This window comes from Panthera onca, chromosome B1, assembly GCF_046562875.1.
Source record: "Panthera onca isolate mPanOnc1 chromosome B1, mPanOnc1 haplotype 2, whole genome shotgun sequence".
Lineage (NCBI taxonomy): Eukaryota > Metazoa > Chordata > Mammalia > Carnivora > Felidae > Panthera > Panthera onca.
The window spans coordinates 201902101-201923355 of record NC_138342.1 but is presented as its reverse complement, the minus strand read 5'-3'; the positions used below and the strand labels follow the sequence as shown (position 1 = coordinate 201923355).

The 21255-nt window shown below is 43.2% G+C and overlaps 1 protein-coding gene across 3 annotated transcripts in view; it reads right to left on the bottom strand.

Annotated features, from left to right (window-relative positions):
- The window catches only part of CSMD1 (CUB and Sushi multiple domains 1), a 2002273-nt gene that overhangs the window by 357067 nt on the left and 1623951 nt on the right, over positions 1-21255 (bottom strand). For all 3 annotated transcript variants that reach the window (XM_078445226.2, XM_078445227.2, XM_078445228.2), the window contains 3 exons: positions 20733-20920; positions 11957-12145; positions 1314-1430 (listed from right to left, as the gene is read on the bottom strand). In XM_078445226.2, the coding sequence (XP_078301352.2) occupies positions 1314-1430; positions 11957-12145; positions 20733-20920 (494 nt within the window). The remainder of the gene's footprint in view (positions 1-1313; positions 1431-11956; positions 12146-20732; positions 20921-21255) is intronic.

The window sequence follows — 21255 nt, the reverse complement described above, 5'->3', positions numbered from 1 at the left end:
AAGCAAACTTTTAAGTTTCAAAGGAAAATACAGAGAATGTATAGAAAGAGTGGACTAAGAAATGAAGAGGGGATAAACGGTAGAAATAAATGCTTAAGGATATGGAAGTATAGGCACAGGTGTCGATTAGACATGGGCTTATGGGTGTAGGCACAGACACAGGTGCAGACACAGACGCAAACACAGACATAAACACACAGACAGACACAGATATACAAGTACAACATGGCGGGCATTTACAGTAAACGCATGTAGGAATGGTGACTAGCATTTATCCCAGAGGAGAGAAGGACCAGATAACTTTTTCATTTACGTTTAACAAATATCTTCTAGGAAACCTCAGGTTGGAGGTCTAGCCATATAAACGTAGGGCTGAAGGGAGAATTCATTGAAATTATAGATTTATGTGCCTTTTAGGCATCTGTTCTCACGTTAACCATACCGACAAAGGATCAGTGGATTCCTATAGGAAAACGAATAACATTAACTACAAACAGCTCCTTTTAAATAAAAATACTCATCTTTATAGTGACAAACTCAGTCACTCACAATTTGTTTCTGCTTTATTCTTGATTTCCTTCAAGGAAATTCTGAACATGCATTCATGATACCTATGAGCATAGCGTAATATAGGGCACATAATCAAAAATGTCAATTTAGCAGCAAGCAGAGTCCAAATTAAGTGTAAGACAGTTTGTCTCCATGAGATTGATGTGATCAAAATTTCATATTATCTCCTTAAAAATGACAAGTGTTGTCATACAGAAAACACCCAGGTACAGTCCTAAATCCAGTGTTTATGAACTACATTTCTCACACAAATTACGAATCTTCCTGGCTTTTAGTATGCTTATCTATAAAATGAGGATAATTAAATCTGCTCCAGAAATCATCACTGGATTGTGTGAAGATAAATGACTTACGTATAATAATACTGAGTAAACTTAGAAAATAAGGCAAGTACAAAATTTATGCTAGATGTATCATGGAAATGAAGTTTGGATACTTTACTTCCTTTGACTTCATCAATATTTGTGTTTTCTCCGACGCATGCCTCTTTTCCTTGCCAGCACACCTACTTTCCAAGCACACGTTGACCTGTATAAATCTAAGTTACCCGATAGAAAGCAGTACAGGGAATCTACTCCTACTGTAGCATCAGTGATTCCAGACCACTCTTCTTCTAAAATCATACATAACATCAAAATTTACGGTTAAAATAATATGTGAAGAAATCACGTAGCTTACTTGCTCACGCATGCATACCTTCTTCTAACCACTCTGTACATATAAAATCCATGTAATATTCTTACCCTTCCCGTGAGACACTTCAATGGTCCATGTACAGTTCAGGGAGTTTGGGTAAAAATCCGGAAACCCTGGGGAAAGGACGGTTCCACTCTTCCCATGGATGTAGCCTCCACAGAGGGCTTTAAATAATAAGGAATATTTATCGCTGTAGTAAATTTTTGCGATGATTGCTAGAATAAAATACTTTTAAAGTGATATTTACTTTGCACAAGGACTAAAAGTGTGTCAAATATCACCTCTATGAAAAATAAAACAAAACTGCAACTTTACCTGCAATTAGCTATGTCATAGAAAGGCGTCCTAAACAATACAAAACCCAAAAAATAACACAGAGTCAGGTATGGCCATGAGACTGGGATTCTGTGGGTGACTTACCTGGCCAGGGGATCCCCAGATTTGTGGTCAAAGGTTGTTCTGGGTGTATCTGGCACAATGCAGGATGAGATTAACATTTCAATAGGTGGCCTGAGCAAAGCCCACTGCCCTCCCTAATGTGGGTGGGCCTTAGCCAATCAGTGGAAGGCTCCAACAGAACAAAAGGGTGATTCTTCCACAAATAAGGTAAAACTCCCTTTGTCTGGACTACCTTTGAACAGATAATCTCATCAGTTTATTTATTTATTTTTTTCCTACCTTTGGACTCTTTCTGAGTCTCAAGCCTGACAGCCTCCAGCCTAGAATTCACACCATCCGCTCTCCTGTGTTTCCAGCTGTCCACTGCAAGTCTTAGGAGTGGACAGCCTCCACAACATGTAAACCAATTCCTTATAATAAATCCCTCTCCTCCCTCTCTCTCCCTTTCTCTCTCCCTCTCCCTCCCTTTCTCTCTCCTTCTCTCTCTGCGCGTGCGCGCGCACGCACACACACACACACACACACACCCACACCCACACCCTACTGGTTCTTTTTCTCTAGACAACCCTGACTTGCACAATTACAGCTTCAGAAATGGTGCAGGTTTGCATTTTTTTAGAGTTGACGGTCTTAGTGTTTCTTCAGTGGATTTAAATCCTCAACAAGATGACCTGTTCAACGTGTCTTAGAGACTAATTTCTTTAATCTTTTTTTTGATTATTACTTTCGAAAGAGAGATTGAGAGAGAGAGCAAGTGCACATGAGCTTGTGGGAGGGGCAGAGAGAAGGAGAAAGAGATTCTTAAGCAGGCTCCATACCCGATGCAGGGCTTGATCCCAGGACCCTGGAATCACAACCTGAGCTGAAATCAAGAGACGTTTGCTCAACCGACTGAGCCAATCAGGCACCCTGAGACTCACTTCTGAATAAAGAAAAAGGTTATATGCAATCATGTGAATGAGAAAGTAGACACATTGAGGGAATCGACGGAATAGGGAAGTTTCAGTTCTCAATCTGTTACCATGTGCTCTCCACGCACACGTGTAACCAAGCTTCCTTTTTGGAACTCGGTAAGATTATCATTAAATGACTGATACCTGAAGTAATGTTCTCCTATTAGAATGAACATCCTGAACTGTGTCTCATAAAGCTAGTTCCATAAAGTAACAGCTGCGGAAGAATTAGCGAGTTTGTGAAGGATGCGATCTTCGTATCATGCTCATGCATCATGTGTTTTAAGGGAACAGATAATCTCTTTGAAAATGTAAACCACATGGGAAGAGTTACATAAAAATCAGCAAAACAGAAACTTCTTGAGTGAGTTCTAGCCAGTTTTAACGGTGGAGGATTGTCACGTCTTAAAATTAGGTTGACTCCATCTCATTACGAAACAGGTAGTGTTAATATAACATTTGGAATTAATTTGTTCCACAAAAGGCCAGACACTGCCCTCAGCCCTGGAAATGGTGAACAAAATAGACAAAAGTCCTTGCGCTCAGAGAGTCAACACTGCGGCTGAAGGAGAGAGACTATTTCCACAATAATGTAAAGAGCAGATTATACATGATGTTGGGAGATGGTAAGCACCAGGGGAGAAAATGAAGAGGGAGAGAAGAAGGCCAGGGAATTCTCCGCACTGTGTGGAGTTGGGGGCCACCTGTGCAGGTGGGCAGGGAAGCGTACTTGGGAGGTGGCCCATGAAGAGACCTTGGAGACCAAGGAGGGAGCGGCTGGAGACCTGGGAAGAACGTGTGTGCAGAGACAAGCACTGGGACCAGGCCTGAGTCGGGCTGTGGGCGGGACGTGCCCCAGGGCAGCTGAGAGGGAGGGGGCTGGAGAAGCCAGGATGAACAGTGTCAGAGGGTGGGGGCCTTGCCACTTGTCTGAGTGAGGTGTAGGGCCCTGGAAGCTCTGGTGGGGCAGGACAGGCGCTAACTGGGCCTTTTTCCCTGGCGCTGGGCGAGAATGGCATGAGGCTGGCAGAGGGTCCAGTGGGTAGGACACGACGGCAGACGTCGAAGAAAGTGGGGAGGACCTCGCCATGGTTTCAAGGCAGAGCCACCGGGCTTTTTTCATGAATGGGATGTGGACGCCATGACAAAAAAAACCAAAAAATTAAAAATTAAAAGAGCGTGAAGGAACTGAAGGTGAGGTAGACTCTGGGGTGTAGACCAGCTCAGTCTCAGGTCCCCGAAGCTGGATGCCTACTGCACATCCACGCAGAACTTCTGTCATGGCAGCTGGACTCACAAGTCCCCCCAGGGGATGGGAGCAAGAATAGGAGCCGTGGAGACCACCCGCCCAATGGATGTGGATGAAGAAGCCCAACCCGCTCTCTCCAGGGCTAACCAGCCGAGGGAGGTGAGAAGCTTCAACAAAGGACATGAGAAAGGTGGCCGTGGCCTGGGACAAGACCGGGGACAGAATGCAGCCTCGAGCATAGCAGCTACCTATTAGCAACTTTCTATGTGTCTGTGATTGGATCAGGGTAGATCGGGACGTTAGCTTCTCAAGTATTTACCAAGGATGGAAGCATAACGAGTGGAAACCATTTGATGTCAAGTTGAGGTATCACATATGCAGTTATTTGCAGTAATCTTTACCTTAAAACCTCCACACGCTGGAGAAAACGGATAAAAATAATCTATATCCAGCTACACTTAAGACACTATAAAATTCATCAATCTCTGTTTCACCCTCTGTCTTCATGCCATCAGGATAAAATGGTGGATCGTATACTGGGAGAAGATTGGGAGGAGAGACATCTGACCACTGATGTTTCCATCAGTTCAACACCGAACTCAGAAAGCGCGAACCCACGCCATCGAGGCGCCGTTTAGGAGCAAGGTAACAAAGAAAGACACCGATGAAGTAAATCAGTAAATCTGCAGCTCGTTTTGACTCATGTATGTGCAAATGCAACACAGTCTTCAAGCATTATGAAGAGTTTTGAATAGAAATAATTTCATCCACAAAGCATCCTTTTTTGTTTTTTTTTTTCCTTCTTTTTTTAGGGAAAGGAGATTTGAGGTACACAATTGTACTGGTATTCCCGCCTGACATCGAAGAGGGAAGAGAGTGAAATAAGGGAACTGCTTTCGTTTTTACTGTCCACATGGGCCTCTGGCCACATCCTCACAGACAAGTCTCCATTCCCTTAGAAGCGCCACAGGGAGCGGGGCATGTAGTCTGAATGACAATAATCTGTTTCTTCCTGCAGTGCACAGTCTTTTCCGGTAGTTGTAAAAAGCACAGTAAACCTTTACTTTTGCTATCCTTAGGGTCATAATTCCTTGAATTTCACTTTGCTATTTACGTTACCTACCCACTGTCAGAGACCCAGAGACATTACACCGGCAACCTCTCGGGAAAACGGAGACGTACAGAAAGGAGGAAAGACAGGAGAGATGAATGTATAGGCAGTCTTTCCCAAACATGTCTCGAGTTCTGCCTCTGGCTCTACTTTAATCCTTTCATCCACCCACACCTCCATCCAAAATGACTTACTGAGGAATTTACTGGTATTTTCCAGGCCCACGCAAGCTCTTGGGCGCACAGCAAGGAGTAACACAGACAAAACACTCTTCTTCCAAAGTTGGCATTCCAGTGGGCCAGCAAAATAACTTGAGGAGGTGACTAATCAGGACTAAGAACAAGGGTCTGAACACGTTCTCGGAACTCACAGGCGGTCTAGGGAATTAGAGCACGGTGGGGTGGGCCGGGGGGCTGCCGAGTCCATCCGCGCAGGTGTCCGGGCCAAAGGGATGTGGACCGTTGAGTGGGTGATACAAGGATGGAGGGGGCACGGGCGGTCTGAGTGGACCCCGTGTTCACAGACTGCCCTGTGACAGGCTGCCAGCTGCCAGTGTCCTGGAGAGTCTTGGGGGTCTAGGGGTGTCCTTGGCAAAGCCCCCAGACCACCCGCGGACCCTGCGGGTGTCCGCTTCCTGTCGCCAGACCCTGCCCAGAGGCCTGTGATGTGTCCCAGTGTGCGGACACGAGCTCGTAGAGCCCAAACCCCGGCTTCAGTGTTCACTTCTCCGTGTCTCCTCTGCCTGGACCAGAGGCAGGCCAGAGGAATCGGAGCGGACGGCCTCTCCTTGCTCCCTGAAAATACCCTTTGTTTCCACAGCACCGACTCTGAGGACCAACCTGCTGGCTCCCAAAATCGTGTCTGAAACACTGGCTTCCTTCTCAGGCCACGGCTGAGTTTCCCACTGCCGGCAAAGGCCCTTGGAATGTAACCTCCGGGGCCCTGTCTTCACAGCCACTTTCTGTTTTTCACCTCTCACACTTGGTGAAACTGGCGTGTTTCAGGCCTTCTTTGTGTGATTTATGTCCCAGCTCCTGCCTTCCTGTCTCTTCCTCAGAGAGATTAACATGTGAAAGCACACAGTATTCCGTCTGCTTTGTCCCTCTTTTCTTATTTTCCGTTTTCCTTGTTCGCTTTAAACTACTAATAAAGTTCTATCTGAAGCAAAAACTTAATGGGGTGACATTCTATTTCCAATTATCCGTGGCCTCTCCATGTCCTACAGAGTTATTAAGTTTACTCATTCGTTCACTCATTTGTTCCACCATTCATTCACGTATTTATACTGAATCTTTTATCTAAAATAAATAAATCTTACGTGGAAACCCTACCAATAAAAGGGGGAATAATTTAGAGCTGTTCAGTTAAAGCAGGGGATGTTATTTCAAGCCCTGCCATCATCCTCAGTTTTTTCTCAAAGAAAGCTGGAGTCCCACTCTGGGACCATGGCGCCCTGTGGTTTCAAGTCTTGCCAAGGAAACAGGGTTTGTCCCTTAGGACTAGTGTGAAAGGGCTCTGAATGACCTTCAGTCTCCCATCCATCCAGAGCAAAGGACTCCCTATCCCCCAAATCCCTTAGCCCGCTGACACTTTCATGCCTGGATTCCTAGCATTCCTTCACTTCTAATTCTTCCTCTCAACAGTATCTTGAAAGATGCATCTTGAATCCTGCCTCCCAAGACTTCCAAGATTCCAAATTGTAACTTATCTTTTTCATCTCTCTATTCTCAAAACACTTTTCCTGTGCCTCATAAAGCACTTCTTTCACTGGGTGATTTAAAAAATAAGTCTTTCCCTTCTCTAAGCTACAAGTTCATGAACTTACAGCTGTGTACCTACAAATACAGTAGTTTTCCAATAGATGCTTGTGGAAAGAGTCCAGAGTGTACACAAATATTTATTCAGTGAAGAAAGTTTTCCAAAATTTTTCTAGCACTTGTTTTTCAACAAATAAGAAGGCACTTTATTTGAATGTTCACGATATCTCTTTAAAATGTGAGTATGCTAACGCATAAACGGTAAAACTGAAATGAAGCAAGATGCTATGCAGATGAAAGATACTGATAGAGTGTATCTTCTTTTCATGGGGATATAAAATATTGTAATTAATTCTGATTTCTTCTTCCATTCTCAGAGCTATGAATCTTTAAAGGTTTAAATATCCTATTGATGTATCATTTGTCACAATAAAAACCCAGGGGGGTTAAAAGATTGCTTAAGATTTGAAAATGCAACAAGAGCGGTTCTTACAGTTAAATGAAAACAATCAACCATGACTGTCTAAAACTCTTATATCAAACTCTACAATCTCCCCAGGTTTTCAGATTTATTAATAGCCATTTATCATAAATTTATTATTATCTGAAAGAGTTTTCAATGAAACCAAAGCAAAGCAAACAGTTTATGTTACAAATTCCTTTTAGAAGGGTTAAATTTCAAATGTACACGGATTTCAGTGGGGAGAAAGGAAAAGAGACACAACACATAAATCGAATGTACTTTCTTTTCTATGGAAAAGGCCAAATGCATGCTGTCATTTCTAAAGCATGTCAGCTACCTTTAAGGCCTCGAGACCCTGCTCTGCCCATCCTCCCTTCGTTTCTCTGAGAGAATTTCCCACTGACCATTTTGTTCATGTTCCATTCACTCTACGTCCCCAAACCTCCAGGAATCTGCAGAATGTGCCAGGTCAGCCCCAGTGTGTTCGTTTTCTCTGCCTCAGTGCCTCTGCACGGGCTGGCCACTTTGGGAAATTCGACTCATCACTGAAATCCAGGCTCAAGTGCTGTATTTTAGGTGAGACCCTCAATGCCTATCACTACGACCTTAAAAGAAAACTAAGGAGCGGCACCTGGGTGGCTCAGTCAGTTCAGTTCCCGACTCTTGAGTTCGGCTCAGGTCATGAGCTCATGGTTCGTGAGTATGAGCCCCACATCAGGCTATGTGTTTTCAGGGCAGGGCCTGCTTGGGAATCTCTCTCTCTCTCCCTCTCTCTCTGCCTCTCCCCTGCTCATGCATGCTTTCTCTTTGTCTTTCAAACTAAATAAACTTAAAAAAAAATACAACTGAGAAAACTATTAAATAATTAAGTGTATGTATGATATATGCACATGCTACGGTCTGGATGTTTGTGTATCGCCGTAACTCATGTTGACTCCCTAATGGGCAACGTGATGGCGTTAAGGAGGCAGGGCCTTGAGGTGTGGGTATGTCACAAGGGCTGATTATGGCCTTTATAGAAGGGGCCCCACAGAGCTCCCTTGCCCCTCCTCCCTGAGACAACACAGGGAGAACACAGCCATGTGCAGCCTAGAACGGGGGCCTCACAAGAACTGGATCGTGTTGTCCCTCGAACTTGGACCCCATCCTCCGGAACAGTGAGAAACACATGCCTGCTGTAGAGAAGCCACCGTGTCTGGTTTTATTTTGTTATAGCAGGCTGCGTGGGTTACCACAGAGTGTATCCGGCTACCTGAAATTATACGTTTTAAAGTTAAAGTCTATGGCACTGCACACAAGGAGAAACGGATGTTAGAAAAGTTAATAATGCTGGTGACCTGGTGTGATTCGGTTGAGTGCATCCTGGTCTTGGAGGAGGGGTGGATTCGGGGAACGCAACACGAAAGGACGTGGGAGTAGGGGGGGGGGTGACTACTGCATGGGCTTGGTTGAGGGGACGAGGGCAGTCGTGCCTGGGTCATCTGCTGGGCAGAGGAGAAAGTCATCTTGGTCAGATACTAAAATATTTAAACAAACTAAGTTACCACCACTGTTCAATCAAGAATACATGGAGAGTGTCGTTGTCCTCTCTTGAGAAGAATCCAATTTAAAATCAAAATTACCCATCTCAGGTGGGTCTGGATAAGTGTCTACTCTCACTAGTACCTTACGGCGGCCTTTTCTACCAGATCCAGAGTCTAGTTAGCTAGACGACTGTTGTGTATCTTCCTGTGAAGAGCTGGGCACTTTCATCAACACAACTGATTGTGTATTTTTTTTAAATTTTTTTTTTAACGTTTATTTATTTTTGAGACAGGGAGAGACAGAGCATGAATGGGGGAGGGTCAGAGAGAGGGAGACACAGAATCTGAAACAGGCTCCAGGCTCTGATCTGTCAGCACAGAGCCCAACGCGGGGCTAGAACTCACAGACCGCGAGATCATGACCTGAGCCGAAGTCCGCCGCTCAACCGACTGAGCCACCCAGGCGCCCCAACTGATTGTGTGTTTAAAGCACAATCAGCGACCTCAACTTTTCCATCTTCCCCGCGCTGCCTGAAAAGTCTGCAGTTACAACTTGAGGCCGCGCGTTGGCAGTTGCTCAACTCATTCATCCCGAAGGAAAATGGAAAAAAGAGAGCAACTTCTATGTGCTCCCTTCCTAAGTCCCATTCAGCTCTGGTCAAAAAAATAAAAAGAAATAACAGCTATTATTAAATTTGCACAGTGGCTCCCAATAAAGCCAGCCACGTGTTTGCATATCAGGTAAATAACTCTTCCAATAAAATTACTTCTATGATTTGCTTACTGCAGATTTTGGATTAAATGGTTTAATAAATATTTTGATTGATGCTTAGTTATGCATGAGTAACAACTAAGTATTTTAGGTGTGAGACCTTTATCATACTTTGTGCCCTTGTTATAATTCTTGCCAATACAAAATCCTACTATAAATATAGTAAATATTTTTGCATACTATTTATGATACCTCAGATTAAAAAAAATTATTAGTCCAGTAGCTAGCATCCTCTGACACTGTTCAGTAATTACACGGGTAAATTTTATTTATTTTCTTCATCACTAGGGTTCCAATTACAAAAATAAGACCTAATACAAATTCATATAACACCAAAAAAATGTGGAGATAAAAACTGAAAGACTCTCCCTCTCCCTACAGCTTGCCAACCTCCCAAAATGAGAGCATTAGGGTTACCGTTTTAGAATGTCTATTTTCAGCCAGTTTCTATGTATATACCGTAAATGTGTCTGTAAGTACATGCATGGATATGTTCACGTACACAATGTGCATTGTCCTGAGACTTGCTCTTTTCTCCAGAAAGGGGGTATCATTTCAGTTTCCTAGCAACAGGACAGAATGAACGCGCATCTCCCTAATCCCATGATGATGGAGAGTAATCTGACCTTTCTACTTTTTTGCAAATCAACAGGGTAGAAAAAAAAAATTTTTTTTTTGCATTTTCCTGAGTCCGTGTCAGAGTGGACATATTTTGAAGTGTTCTGTCTCCTTCTCTGAAAAGCCTATGTATGTGTTTTCCTCGTGGACCTGTTGTTTTGTGTATGTCACTGTTTTTCTTCCATCCGTTTGGGTGATAAAAGTATCTCGAATCACATTACATGGACAGACCAATTATTTTCTGTAGTCTGACCTTTTCCTTTAACTTTTTTTTCAGTAGAAATTTTAATTTGTATGTAGTGAAATCTATCAATGTTTTCCATTTATTGTGTCTGGATTTACAATTTGAACAACATCATTTATGAAATGTCATCCCTCCTCATGGATTTGGAATAATTTTAGCAAATTAAGTTCTTATACAGGCATATAAACTATTTGTGTATTTCTGTACTGGTTTCATATTTTCATTTTCATCTATTTTTGGTATACTTCGATACCAGATAGAGTCCTTCTTTATCATTTTTAAAAAAATATATGCCTATTTAGAGGCTTTACTCTTCCAGATTCATTTATAACATATTTATATATTTCTATTAAAAATCCAAATTCATTTTAATTGGATTGTATTGAATGTAAAACTTTATTTGTAAAAAATTTGTATATTTAAATTTCATCCCTACCGTCCAGAAACGTATTAGGTATTTCCCGGTATGAGGATATTCTTTTTGTGTTCTACTGTAAACTTCTAAATTATTTTAAGGTAAGCCTCCATGTTCCCTGTTAAATATACTCCTGAAGGTTTTAGAGTATATAGATATTACACTTCTACTAACTGTATCCTGTGTGGAAATCCACAGATCTATGTTTATCCTGAACATGGTCATCTGTTAGCACTTACTGCCCAAACTTGATGGTCTGTTCTTTGTAATATTTATAATTTATGCCGTTTTCTTATATTACTGCATGCGTGAGGATCTTCTGGATAATAGGAAATAACACTCCTGGTACTAAGAAAGTTATTCTGTTCTCACCTTCCATGAAACTTTTTATAATAGTTTGTTATGAAGTGCGGTATTTTCTATAGGTAAATTCATTTCTGTTATGGTTCTCTCTAAGCCACAAATACAACCACATTACAACATTGGTGAAAAACTGTTGTGAATGGGAAAAATATATTCTTTTTTATAGAGATAATGTGATAATGTTGTTCTATTCATGGCCAAAGGACAAATCCCTTACTGTCTTTGCGAATGGCCACAAGTACCATATTTGTGTATACCCTGCATGGAGCCATCGTCAAGGTATTCCTTTGGAGACTTCCAAGGGCGGATAAGTGCAGGGAAGGGGGAGTGGCTACCCGGGAAACCACTTGGGGGTCTTCTGGGAAGGTGCTTCCCGGTCGTCCCGGGGAGAGTGCTGAGAGCTTAGAGGAGCTGTATAGACCTCAGGGTGGTGACTCGATGCTTGGACTCGGTTCGGAGGAAGACCGGGCCTGATGATGTGGAGCACACGCGCTCACTAGCCTGCCTTCGTGCTGTCTTCAACAAATGCCACGTGTAAGAGTGTGTGCATAACTGAGCTCTGTAAGTTTCGGTGTCTGCTGATAAAGTTGAAGACTGGCCCATAATTTTTTTTTTTATTTTTCATTTCTAGACAGATGCCTTACTTCACAGAAAAAAAAAATGTGCTAGATAAACTTCAAGTATTAAATGGAATTGTTTCTAAGGTGTACAACTTTTCGTATCATACCGCCCTGTACAATACAACACATTCCACCCAAACAACTGAGATATCGACAGTGTCCACACTTCTGTAGGGTTTACGGCTCCCTTGAGCTCCACCTACCGTCACAGCTGGGCAGGGCGTGGTTCCATTGATGGTTCCTCTCGCAGACCAGGGGCTCATCGTCGCTCAGCGTGTACCCCGGGTCACAGCTGAAAGTCACCGTAGACCTGATGCCAAAATGACTGCCGTGCCGATGCCCATTCACAGGGATTCCTGGGTCAAGGCAAGAGTCCGAGTCTAGAGTCACACCTGCGTGCGCAGAAAAAAATACATTAACCACGGAACTCTGCTGGCTTATAGAAAAAATATGTGTGCAGTCGTACATATAAAATATCCCCAGACATCATCAGACCTGGAAAATTATTCAAGTGAATCCAACCATCCATTAATGTAAACAACAATACACTTTTGCGTATCTGATCCTGTTTTTCTGTAGAGACAGATATTGTTAACTATTTATCAGATGACCTGTAAGTCTACAAAACTGAATAATCCCTTGATGTCTGAAGTTTACTTCACTTCGTTGGAAAAGCAGTGAACTGTGAAATGAAGCCTGTCTTCTGTCTCTCTCTAGCCTCCCCCTTCCCCTCACTGTATTTTATGTTCTAGTTAGATTTGGGCAGTCATCCTTCAACTTTCGTAGACACGCACACATGCGCCCAAGTCCATACACACATACTGCAAACTAAGACCTCACTGGATCTGATTCTCTAAAACTGCATTCCACACATCCGTGCATTTTTCACATTTGCACGTCAGTCAGCCACTTTGGAGATGGCTACAATTAGCCTATGCTCAAAGGCGCTAAAAAGTAAAGTGCTATATAAAGTCAAGTGATTATGATCATGTCGTTACAAGAGTTTCTTTGCTCTGTCTCTCAGATTTCTCTTTATTTTTAGAATATACATTTGAAAAGATAAGGAAAACGGGAGCAGGGAAAGAAGATGACAGTGTGATGGTTATGAATTCAAAGACATAAGAAAGACTCTGCCATTGCTTATACACAACTCTCTAAGTTAGGTTTGGAGCATTACAGTGATGACTTAGACCATTAATTAAAAATCTTAAATCATCACTGATGATGCTCAGTCCCCCCAAAATGATCTTTGGAATAACATTTCCAGTCACTGCATAAATTTGAGTGATGTACCTTACACCTTATACCCTCACTCATTAAGTCAAATACATGACATACAAGTAAGGAGTGAGTTTTTAAAATAAATAATGAGTGATAATATTTCTTCATTACTATACAGCCAAATGTGATTCAATAGGTACCAGATTGCAAGCAAGAAAGCTGAGCCACTACTGAAAAATGGGTAGTTAGAAATGTGGTTTCTAAGAGAAGTCTAGCTCCTAAGAGGTAACCTGTAAACCCTTGGAATTTCTTTAAGTTTATTTATTTATTTTGAGAGAGAGAGAGAGAGATTGAGAGAGAGGGAGAATCCCAAGCAGACTCTGCACTGTCAGTGCAGAGCTAAACACGGGGCTCAATCCCACAAAACATGAGATCATGACCTGGGCTGAAATCAAGAAGTGGACGCTTAATTGACTGAGCCACACAGGCGCCCCAACCCTTGGAACTCCTTGAGTGCTAGGAGTGTTTTGTTGTCCATGCTGTGCCCCTGGACGAAAAGGATTTCAGTCTAGCCGACAAGGAAAGGGCAGCTGGAGATTGAGTTGAACCACGAGGGCAATGATTCAATGCATGATGCTTCTCTAATGAAACACCAATCAGATCTCTGGACACAAAGACCCCAGTGAGCTTCCCAGTTTGGCAAGACTGTGCGTATTGCCCCACAGCATGGCTAGGAGGAGGTGACACCATTCATGGGCCCATGGGGAGAGGATGACACCCTTTGTGTCTTCCTCTGCCTAACCTGGATCCTTTCTGTAATGCATGTGACTGTGGGCACAACAGCTTTCAACATATGTCAAGTCTTTCTATCAAGTTATCAGAACGGAGGGTCATTTTGGGAACTCTGAACTTGCAGGTGGTTTCAGAGTTGGCAAAATAAGCAGGTTTTGCCCTTTGCAAATCTGTGTGCTTAACCCCAGAGTTTGGTTACACTGGGTAAAAAATGGAAGACCATCATAGTTAAGATTTCCAAAGGAAAAAATAAAACAATAAGCAGAAGAAGCAGCTAAGTGAAAAAACATATATATGGCACTATTTTTCCCAAGAATTTTTTTCTTAAATATTCTAACTAATTTCCTGAAAACTACTGTGTGCCTACTACTGTAAACAACAGGTGCCAACTGTCATGACATCCTTCCATTCCTGTGCAGGGCACGGCTCTGCAGAAAGCCAGGCGGCATCATGTGCCCCCACAGCCGTCATCTGCTCTGGCCCTCTGTCTCTAAATCCCCCACGTACATTCATGTCCTAAGGCCGTGTTTATGACCTCTTTCGTAACACCGCAGCGATGGCATGTAGAGTACGCCCTATATACAATGGGTACATACACTAGCTTGTTGGTTTTGCAGGGACAAGATTAACACAAGAATTCCCCCAAAAGACACTTTGCCAAAGAAATGGATTAGTGGGAAGATCCCTGACAAACCATTTAACTATATTTTTGCATTTTGTCAAATGCTTTCTGATGATCACTAAACAATACGCTCGCGGCACCACAGCAAATAAACATAATAGGAAAAGGGCGCCTTGGGGGCTCAGTGGTCAAGTGTCTGACTCTTGGTTTCGGCTCAGGTCATGATCTCACAGTTGTGAGATTAAGCCCTGATTTGGACTCTGCGCTGACAGCGTGGAGCCTGCTTGGGATTCGCTCTCAATCTCTCTCTCATTCTCTCTCTCTCTCTCTCTCTCTCTGCCCCTGCCCTGTTCTCTCTCTCACAGTAACTTAAAAAAAAAACTTTAAAAATAATAGGATTTAATATTTTAGATGATGTGAGGGCAATATATTAAGTAATAATATTCACAATAAAATGTATAGATGGTAAGCAAACTTCTTCCCACACAAAATTTGTAGGGAACAAAGAGAAAAGCATCAGAGGAAACCAAAGCATACAAATATAAATGCAGAATTCTTTACATACAAAACTGAACTGCAAAATAAACACTATGTTGAAGTCATAACTGCTGGTTAGTACTAACTTTATTCCATCATTCATTCATTCATTCATTCATTTTCACAAAATAATGGACAGAAATACTAAGTTGCACAACGTACAGTTATTATACTGCTTTGCATTACAATATTTTTGAAGGGACACTACATGTGAGGGTAACTGTGTGCTAGAATTATAACAGCTCTGACGACCAACTCGCCTGAAATGCACCATAAACACAAACTGCGCAACAAGATGGCAGCAGGGAGAATGGAGGGCAGTGCATGGCGGGTGACATGACTCAGTAGGAAAAGCCCTTTAGAGTGAACTAAAACCAGTCTGTGAGGACGGGCAGCCAACTGACTTTGAAGGAAACCTACACAGACTACTTCAGAGCACTGCTTCGAGCATTTTCCCCCTCCCGAACGAGCCCTCACCATACAAAGAAAAAGTGGCATTAACAGATTTTGTTGAAGCTTTGAGTATGTGCCGATTCTGTCCCAATTGCTTCTTCCTCGAAATGTAATGTGACGATGCATTTTCTGATGCAGGGATATAAATACACTGCTCATCATTTGGCCCATCAACCAAAGAACTCAGTAAACTCGCTGCCAGTGAATGACTGAAGCGAATGGCTTTGACGATGTCCACATGCACATTATATTAATGTACACTTGACACAAGCAAAGTTCTGCTTAACTGTCCGTTTTTCTACAAGTTCCAGTCGAGGGAAAGGGAAGCATATTCTGAGTACCTTTTACCTCCCAAGGCTCTTTCCACAGCCTTCGAAAGGGTTGGAAACAGCAGTCACAATCCCATTTGACAGATGAGGAAATAAGCCAAGAAATTAAGTAAATTGGTTATGTTAAATTATTCACCAGGGTTCACGCCTAAGCCCTCGCCTGCTTTTGTCCCTCCCACCGTGGGGGTGCGCCCGTGCCCACGGGTCCAAGTTTCCAACTGCACGGCATCCATACCCATTACATTTTGACTAGTTTTCCTTTCTGATCTTAAGAAAGGTCATTAACTCTTTCCCTCTCTCTCTCTGCCCCTACCCCACTTGTGCTTGCTCTCTCTCTCTCTCAAAATAAATAAATAAACTTACAAAAAATTTTAAAAAGGGGTGCAGTCAGTTGAGTGTCAGACTCTTGATCTCGGCTCAGGTCATGATCTCACAGTTGGTGGGTTCGAGCCCCAAGTCTGGCTCTGCCCTGACAACGTGGAGCCTGCTTGGGATTTTCTCTCCCTCTCTCTCTGCCCCTACTCCACTCATTCTCTCTCTCTCTCTCTCAAAATAAATAAACATCAAAAAATTAAAAAACAAAAAAGTCATTAAATCTCAGAAACTAATATGCACGCATGCCTGTGCGCACACATACACACACACACACACACACACACACACACACACACACCAGAAAACATTCTTCTTTGCCTTTCGTAATTTTTCTTAATGTTTACTTTTGAGAGGGAGAGCACAAGCATGGGAGGGGTAGAGAGAGGGAGACATGGAATCTGAAGCAGGCTCTACACTGACAGCGGAGAGCCTGACATGGGACCCGAACCTATGAATCATGAGATCATGATCTGAGGCCAAGTCGGACGCTCAACTGCCTGAGTTTTCAGGCACCCCAGTTTTTAAAAATTGCACAGTGTATTAGCAGCAAAGCAGGATAGATACATTTACATGCAATGAATCTTGCTTTTCTGGAATATTTTAAAGGACACTTTTGAAAGCATTTCCAAAAAAACAACGCTCTAAAATTGAATGGAAACCTCCATATGCTTGAGATATCCAGTTGCCTATAAAATGTCCAGTTGCCTATAAAATCATGGCTACTTTACAGTGGTGGTTCAAAGCTCTACAACAAACAGAGCCAGCAAATGATTATTCTGGGGGGATAATACAACGACTATTATACAAACTGTGTCCCATTCCTCATGAAGAATAAAGTTAATAAAAGGACAGACTGTAACTGGACGCTGTGTTTATAAAATGGATGATTCCGGGGAGCCCGGGTGGCTCAGTCAGTTAAGTAACTGACTTTGGCTCAGGTCACGATCTCACAGTTCACGAGTTCAAGCCCCGCGTCGGGGGCTCTGTGCTGACAGCTCAGAGCCTGGAGCCTGCTTCGGATTCTCTCTGTCTCTGCCCCTGCCCTGCTCACACTCTGTCTCTTTCTCACAGATAAATAAAATTTTAAAAAATAAAAATTAAGCAAATTAAAAAAATTAAATGGATGATTCATAAGAGTCCGCACACAGAACAGACGACCCTTCTGGCTCTGCTCGTAGGAAAACCTTGAAAAGAAAGACTTCGCCCGTCCGCCTCACAATTCAAAAGTCCTGACATCAACGCTGTCTGTGGCAGCACACGTTAGCTTATGGCACCTGTGCAACAATAAGCCAGCCTTGTCTCTGCAGTGCCTTCTGCCTGTAAAGCAGATTTTCACACGCCCATTTGGGCATGGAGCGGGATCATTAATAATTTTTTAAAGCAAGGAAGGCTGGTAGTGTCAAATGTTTACCACAAAAGACGAAAGGGAGATGAGCTCTATTATTACGTTTAAGTGGCATAAAGAATTTGACATAAATCATTCTTGGGTCACGGGCAACCCGTTTTTTTTTTAACGTGTTGGATAAGCAAGGGTCATTATTTTCTACTGCTTCCACACTGGCTTCTGGACGTATTTCTTCAAAGAGTACTAGAATTGGTCAAAATGTTAAAGGGGCTGGTAACATGTGACTTCTTTTACGTTTTTCTCTTCTTCCTGTCTCTCTCTCTGTTCGTCTCTCTGTTCTTGTTTCTTCCCTGACTCTGGGGGCTCCTGCGTGGCCTCCCTGCCCACCTGCCCTACCTCTACCTGGAAATGCATGTGTCAGTCCCGCATTTGTCAGGGCCTGCCTGGGCTGACTCAGGCACCCGCTGTCACCTACGTGCCACCTCGAGGCGGTGAGAGATATCCAGAATTCTGGCGGGCACTGCAGACGTGGTGAATTACGATGTCTGGAATGTGAACGCAGGAGCCCGCGTTGTACTAGGAATCCCGGGCAAGCCCTGATGCACAGTTGTGTCTGACAAGAGCTGCCCTTTCAGCACGCCTTCTGAACCAGGATGGCCACCTGGGCCGGCTATGGGTTTCCTCAAAGCCCTTGGGCCTCCGTCCACCCACAGCAGCGGCAGCACGGGACATCTGAGCTCGCGCTGCGGCTTCTGCTCAGTTTTCAGGCCTGAAGGTAATGGTTTTGTACGACGCCGGCCTGCAACCGTGGGGTTACAGACCCCAGACCTTTCCTGACTCATTTCCGTATAAAAATCCCACATCCTGCTCATCTGCTTTTCCCCATCTCCCTGTTTCTCCTCAAGTACAGAGCAGCTGATAAATAAATTGAGGTGATCGCAGGTCACGCTTCGGTGTGGTCCTTCCGGGCAGTATTCTCCCAATATACGTTGGATACTTTCATTCAGAGGAATTCACAAAAACGTGTGGGGCCTTCTGGAAGGACCACTGGGAGTTCACAGGGCAAAAGCCAGCATGAACGTTTAGACCAGTGTCCCTGCTAAGAACACTGGATGGTGGATGCCGCGGGGACCTTCCCCACCTTCTCCCCCAGAGTTCTGTCCTCTTCTGTGATGACACTCCTGGCTCCCAGCTCTTCCTGTCAAGTAGGAGGAGGAGGGATTCTGGACCCCAAGGGATCAGAAAGGTCTGTCGCTCACACAAGTATCTCTCCGCTGCAAATGCTACCAGCTTGGTGATTGTTTGCATCTTCTGTTATGGACACCCTGACGGAGGAAAGGCAAACAGCACTGCTCTCTGAGAGGTCGCTCCAGCCTGCGGAAGCATGCTTACCAGGGCTCAGCTCTGTTGTCAAGCACAGGAGACCCACATCTCCTATCTCCATGCAGTCACTCTTTGAAGATCATAAAAATTACTGCTAGAATTCCCGGCATATTATCGACTATGAGCAAGGGTGGCAAGCCAAAGAGGAACTCGTGACCTGACTTTTGGTCATTCTCTGAGTTCTAGAAAGAATGGGTAGGAATAACCCGTTTATTGAAACAAGGTAGGTGGGCAGGTGCCATCACTTTCTACTACCTGCATATAGGCTTTAGGCTATAATTTCTTTACAGGGTACTGGAGAAAATGGGCAGAATAATGTATGGCTACACAAACAAGGGAGAGAAAAGAGAAGAATGAGAAACTCTGTTCTAGTTTTATTCAGTGCCTAAATAAGGCACCGTTCTCGTAAGCTTCATCCAAGCGTGTGCTCAAAGGCCATGTAGCTCCAGACTTACGAAAAGGGGTGCGGTGGGGCGATACAGCACTGAGGAGTTTTACAAACCTGGATGGTTGTTATGTGCACATATCTTCACTCCCAAGAAAAGCAACGACTCGAAGGGACATGCAAAAGGAATGAAATAGGAAACTTTCTGGTTCTTAAATTGTACTTCATGTTTAAAAAAGACCTTACTTTGAAAGAAAGGTTGCATGATTATGAAGTGAAACCAACCGATTTAAATTTGAAATTAATCACTAAATCATGAACAGTTGATTTTCTTCCTATCAGAGTCATTTTTTTATTAAGAACTCCACGTAGACTTGTATATGTGTATATGCTTATACATATTTGCATGTGAGTCCATACGTGAGCATGAGAAGCAGAGAAACATACATAACAGGTTCTTAATCTGAGCTGCTGGGTGCAGTTTGCACAGAGGTTAACATGAGGAGCAGGGGGTGATGTGGGGACAGGAAGGCAAGAAAAAGAAAACAATAATGAATAAACATCCCACATGTTAGATATGACCCCACTCACGATCATTTGTAAAATTATATGTGTGGGTATATATGTAACTATGTATTTGTACAATAGCACTGAAACAATTTTGTTTATTTTGGGATAAGACTGTGAAAAACAGCAACCATAAAAATCTTGAAAAATAGAGGTTTTTATTCCCTCAGATCTAGTGTTCTGCATTCATCCATCTTTTTCCTTCTACTCACAAATAGACATATTTTCAAACAGGAAATTAAGTGTTGGGTTTTTTTTGAGAAACTGGTGTTAAAAATGCATTCCCAGGGTGAACCCCCCGGCTGCCTTCCACAAGTCCAGTATCGTAAGGATCACTAGAATGTACTAGCATGACCTGATCTCCAAATCCCAGAAACTAAAGCTATGACTCAAATTTGTATTAATGGAAACAAAAATGGGAAGGAGCACTTCAAGTTGGGCAAGATATCCTGCACTGTCACATTTCAGCAACCATTGTAATTACTTCTACCAATCTTTCTGGACTCTTGCAGTGCTTGTAAACAGCAACAGTTAGGTGTCATTACTGAGGTTCTGCTGGATTTTAACTCCTTCTCCACTCTTGGTTCCATGTTCTCTCCCCACTGAAACATGCTCACACAACAGCCTACCCATGTTCTTCCAGCAAAGAACCTCCCAGCTGTTGTTTAAGAGATACAATTTTAGTGGTAACTCCTTTGGTCAGGAGCTATATTTCTAATAGTAGTAATTTATCATTACAACATGTAGTAAACACATTTAATTACTTATTTAATTTTACAATCCATCGATGAGTATTTTATTATTTTTTTTAGTTTTAAAGTGAAAGCCCCCAAGTTGCTCTCTTATCAATAAGAGAAGGTGCTTCTGGGCACGCAGTGCAGGGTGGACAGAGGCAGCAAGGACTGTCACCTGCGCTAGGGAACCAGAGCGCATGCCTGGGGGGCAGATGGCAAGTGGACCTCCGACTTACTCTCGTAGTGAATGAGGAAGCCGACGCTGGAGCGGCTGTTGTCCGTGGTGAAGAGGAGATACATGAAATGGCCAGTGCTGATCAGAAACCGGGGGGCCTGCGTGCCATGGTACTCTCCGATCAGCGGGGACGAGCTGGCTGGCCCATCTCGGACTTCCAGCGTGTCATAGTTGACTTCAGTCTGGAATCTGCGGAGATTCGTAACGAGTCAGAACACAAAGCTGCATTAACTTACTGACGTTCCCCAAGTATTTTCGTGCATTCATGACAAAGCCATGTATACCTATCTATATAAAAGACTTACAGTTATTCAACCTTTAAAAAGACCAGGCCCTGGGCACATATGATATTTAAGCACGGTACATTTTTCTAGAAGAAAAGGTATACCCTAAACCTATCCCTCTTACTGAATACTGGGTCATGTCACATCCCAAATGTAAAAGAGGGCAGTCTTTAGCTCTAAAATAAAAATACCGTGAACCATATTAGTTTTCAGTGAGAGTAAGGGAAGGATAGGATGGGA